Source organism: Penaeus vannamei, chromosome 2 (genome assembly GCF_042767895.1).
Source record: "Penaeus vannamei isolate JL-2024 chromosome 2, ASM4276789v1, whole genome shotgun sequence".
Lineage (NCBI taxonomy): Eukaryota > Metazoa > Arthropoda > Malacostraca > Decapoda > Penaeidae > Penaeus > Penaeus vannamei.
In genome coordinates, this window is record NC_091550.1 from 6,478,490 (window position 1) to 6,483,489 (window position 5,000).

The following is a 5,000-nucleotide window of genomic DNA, read 5'->3' on the forward strand; positions in this document are numbered from 1 at the left end:
ACCTGCACTAACAACTCCTGATCATTAGGATGATGCGAAAGAAGCGAAGTCCTCCCCTGGGGATGCTAAGGTGACTGCGTCTGCAGTCAGGTCTTCCTCCGGTGCTGTGTCGGATACCCGCGGTCCAACTAATGCTTTATCGAACCAAAGCGCACACGTAAGGGCCAAGATAGTAAGAGAAAAAGAAAGCAGCAGAGAGAGGGGGATGCTAGATGTTATTTGTCAGTATTTTATATAAATTTGCAGTTTTTTTTTAATGTTCGTTATTTCATTTATAATTATCAAGAAGAGAATAAGTGAGGGAGACGGGAGTAGCAATCTGCAAGAACCTACTTGAACTACAAGCCATCTCAAGATAGATAGAAGAGTAGATAGACAGCAGCAACCCAAGAAGATCTACTTGAACTGATTGCCACCCCCTCCCCCCTGGAGAGGGAGGTGGCGCAGGCGAAGGCAGCGTAGGGAAGCAGGGTCACTGTCTGTGACCGTATGAAGAGTGCGAGTCAGAGAGGTCAAGCTGGGTTGCCCTTATAGCTGACCAAGTGAAGGGAGCGTGGCTTGGGGTCTATATGTAGAATCACCCATGCAACGTGGGAAGTAGGTGACCACGTAGTTTGGAGCTGTAGCAGATATAGCATAATATACTCTCTGTCTGTCTCTCTGTCTCTCTCTATCTCTTTCTCGCTGTCTCTCTTTCTCTCTCTCTCTCTTGACTTTTCGTGTTTATTTTTCTTTATTTTTTTTCCTACAATCAATATCTGTTTTCAATTTTTCTCTCCCTCTCTCCTTTTCCACCAAAGGACTTCCTGCAAGGAGACGCAACGAAGGCCTGGAAGAAGCTCGGCTGGAAGGCAACCCACGATTTCGCGGTGAGTTATGGCAGTCTTTTTTTTTCGTCATGATACGATATTTTTCCCCTCTTTTCTTTTGTTTAGTGGGGTGTTTATCGATGATTTTTTTTAATGTAAATCGTCCAGTTAATATTCACATATACAGACATACATATACACAAAAATAAATGGATATCAGGCTATCTACCTCCTAGATATACATTTATCTATCTGTCCAATAGATATGCATGTGTAGAGGGATAGATATGAATTTATTTCTGTATATATGCATGTCTGTATAATTATTGCTCATTGGGTCGCGTTGTTTTTACAAACCCGCACTCATCTCACTCGTATCTCACGGTTGTACCTCCCCCACCCCCTCCCCCACCTCTCACTCATCTTCTAATGACTAATATATATTTCTCACTCATTTTCTAATGACTCTGCTAATATATATTTCTCACTCATTTTCTAATGACTCTGCTAATATATATTTCTCACTCATTTTCTAATGACTCTGCTAATATGTTTTATAATTTCTGTGTTCCTAATTCCAGGGCCTTGTGAGGGACATGGTAGAGGCAGACATCGAGCTGATGAAGAAGGATCCTGCGGCATAAAGTGTTGTGATCTCTTGGGTTGCCGGTGCGTCACGGTGCTCACAGATGGCGCTGGTTGTTGACGTGAAAAGGGAAAAATTGTGCTGCGTCTAGTGTTCTTTTTTTTTTTTCTTCTTCTTCTTTCAATTTCTCTCTCTCCAAAATGTGATACGAGTTGGCGGTGATTCCACGCTTTTGGTTCGTTTGTGTTTTCACCCCCCTTTTTCTGTATGTGTTATCTGTTGTTGTTATTGTTATTTTTTCTCTCTGATTCTCTTTCGTAAGACGCGTGTGACAGGAGTAATAATAAGAAAAAAAGATGTAATAAAGCTTCATGTTGCGTTTATTTGCAACATGGATATTTTTCCCTCTTGGATTAGAGTGCAATACTGTAGTTTTTATTCTATTTAATTTTTTTTTATTTTTAAGGTTGTCAGTAGTGTTTTCTCTTTGCACAGAGGACTTCGCTCTCGGCGTGATGAGCTGATTTTTGTCCCTGACTTAGTTTTCTTTCGGTAGCTTAGGGGGAACGGGAGTATGTGTATATATATATATCTTTGCATTTGTATAAGACTATTATATATATATGTATATATATATATATATATATATATATATATATATATATATATATATATATATATATATATATATATATATATATATATATATATATATAGTTGCATTTGTATAAGACAATTATATATATGTATATATATATATATATATATATATATATACATATATATATATATATATATATATATATATATATATATATATATATATATGTATATATATATGTATGTATATATATATATATATAAAAATATATATATATATATATACATATATATTCATATATATATATATATATATACATATAAATTTATTTATATTATATAATAATTATATATATATATATATATATATATATATATATTTATATATATATATATATATATATATATATATATATATATATATATATATATCTTTGCATTTGTATAAGACTATTGTTTATTTTGTAATGAGCACAGAATCGGAGGGTAAAACCGGCTGATGTTATGCAGTATTAAGAGTTGCCAGGCATTATTAGAGGTTGTATTTTGTGATTTTCATGATTCAATTTCGTTCTTCTTACCTGTGCCAGTAATGTGTGTGTGCGCGTGTGTAGATAAGGGAAAATTGGGGAAACCGAAAGTTGTTGGTTTTCTCTCTCGCTCTCTCTCTTTTCTTTCTCTCTTTCTCGTTTCCTTCTCTCTTTTTCTTTTCTTTCTCTCGTTCTCTTTTCTTTCTCTCTTTCTTTTTTCTTTCTCTTTCTTTTTTCTTTCTCTCTTTCTCTTTTCTTTCTCTTCCTCTTTTCTTTATCTCTTCCTCTTTTCTTTCTTTCTCTCTCTCTCTCTCTCTCTCTCTCTCTCTCTCTCTCTCTCTCTCTCTCTCTCTCTCTCTCTCTCTCTCTCTCTCTCTCTCTCTCTCTCTCTCTCTCTCTCTCTCTCTCTCTCTCCCTATCCTCCCTCTCCCTCCCTCTCCTCCCTCTCCCCTTCCTTCTCTTTCTCCGTCTCCTCCTCCTTCCTCTCCCTGAGAAGGCGGGGCTGACCGCAGGCTCTGTACAGACGACTACAAAAGTATGTTTGCCTCACCTGCCCGAGAGCCAGATGGGGGTAAACTGTTATGAACGGAAGGCTTTAACGTTTTCCCAACAACCAAATATTTCGGTGGTTTATGCGCACGGGAGATGACTGCGAGCGTTTCTGTGTGGAGTTTTATGTTCGTGGAATGAGTATGTTGTGATCCCCCCCCCCTCTCTCTCTCTCTCTCCCTTCTCCTCCTATTGGCTCTTCCATTTTTTTATGGGTGGGTCGGTCGGTGGGTTGGGGAGTTGGGGGGTAAGGGGGTACGTACACATACAGATTGGGACAGGTATATGTATTTCTCTCTCTCTTCTCTTTTCTTTTTTTCTTTCTTTCTTTCTCTCTCTCTTATGCTCTCTCTCTCTCTCTATTCTCTCTCTCTCTCTCTCTCTCTCTCTCTCTCTCTCTCTCTCTCTCTCTCTCTCTCTCTCTCTCTCTCTCTCTCTCTCTCTCTCTCCCTCTCCCTCTCCTCTCCCTCTCCCTCTCTCTCCCTCTCCCTCTCCCTCTCTCTCTCTCTCTCTCTCTCTCTCTCTCTTTCTCTTTCACTCTCTCTCTCTCTCTCTTCTCTCTCTCTCTCTTGAGTCAGCCTATATATAGTATTATTGTGATCACGCGATTTTTTTTAAACAGTTGTGATATATGTTAGAGTGCGCGTGTGTGTGTGTGTGTGTGCTTGCGTATGATGGTTTCATTTTCTTCTCACGGTAAAAAAACCATTCCAGAATCAGGCATTATCATTCACATTTTCCATCACGTGTTGAATAAAAAAGATATATATGACGATGTTATTTTCATTCTTTCCTTGGTGGTTGTGGAGATCGGGGGTTGTGGAATTGGTATGGAAGAATAAAGGTTTTTGGGGTGTGTGAATATATATATTTTTGGGGGGCAATAATATGCTAGATGAACTTGGAATCCTTGCATTGTCATTATCAATTTAAATAAAGAAGATAAAATGCTTATATCAGATTATCAGATTGACTATAATTGTTAATATTTATATAGCGATGGAAAGTATTTTAATTTTTGATACTAAAATAATGTTTGCATAGATTTGTTAAGATTTTTTTTTCTTTTTTTTTAAGTAAAGTAAAACATTACTTCAAATGCAGTGCCCTTTAAACGTATTCAACCAACCAGATGTAAACAAATTACGAAAATAGAAAGAAATGTGTATATAAACATCAATAAACGCCGTTTAACAGAGAGAAAATATTTTCCCCTTGTTTCTGGGCAATAACCATTACTTTCTGTGTGTTGGTGCTGCAAAATGCCAATAAAAAGAATGTTGATTAAAGAGTTCGTTTTTGTTGTAAGTACATCGGTTTTGTTGTGAAAAAGAACAGTGGCTGATTAAGGTGTTCCCTCTCCCTTTCTCTCTCTCTGTCTTTCTATCTCTTTCTCTCCTTTTCTCTCTATCTATCTATCTCCTCTCTCTCTCTCTCTCTTTACCCCTCTCTCTTTCTCGTTCTCTCTCTCTCTATCTATCTATCTATTTCCTCCCTCTCTCTCTTCCTCTCTCTCTCTCTCTCTCTCTCTCTCTCTCTCTCTCTCTCTCTCTCTCTCTCTCTCTCTCTCTCTCTCTCTCTCTCTCTCTCTCTCTCTCTCTCTCTCCCCTCTCTCTCCCTCTCTCCCTCTCTCTCTCTCTCTCTCTTTCTCTCTCTCTCTCTCTCTCTCTCTCTCTCTCTCTCTCTTTCTCTCTCTCTCTCTCTCTCTCTCTCTCTCTCTCTCTCTCTCTCTCTGCTCTCTCTTTCTCTCTCTCTCTCTCTCTCTCTCTCTCTCTCTCTCTCTCTCTCTCCCTCCTCTCCCTCTCTCTCCCCCTCTCTCCTCTCTCTCCCCTCTCTCACCCCTCTCTCTCCCCTCTCTCACCCCTCTCTCTCCCCTCTCTCTCTCTCTCTCCTCTCCCTCTCGCTCACTTTCTCGCGGAAAACCAA

At 38.7% G+C, this 5,000-nt stretch overlaps 1 protein-coding gene across 7 annotated transcripts in view; it reads left to right on the forward strand.

Moving 5' to 3' along the window:
* The window catches only part of Gmd (GDP-mannose 4,6 dehydratase), a 15,202-nt gene extending 12,985 nt beyond the window's left edge, over positions 1-2,217 (forward strand). For all 7 annotated transcript variants that reach the window (XM_070129358.1, XM_070129366.1, XM_070129351.1 and 4 more), the window contains 2 exons: positions 801-869; positions 1,391-2,217. In XM_070129358.1, coding sequence (XP_069985459.1) covers positions 801-869; positions 1,391-1,453 — 132 coding nt within the window. In that variant the 3' untranslated portion in view covers positions 1,454-2,217. The remainder of the gene's footprint in view (positions 1-800; positions 870-1,390) is intronic.
* The last annotated feature ends 2,783 nt before the right edge of the window (positions 2,218-5,000 follow it).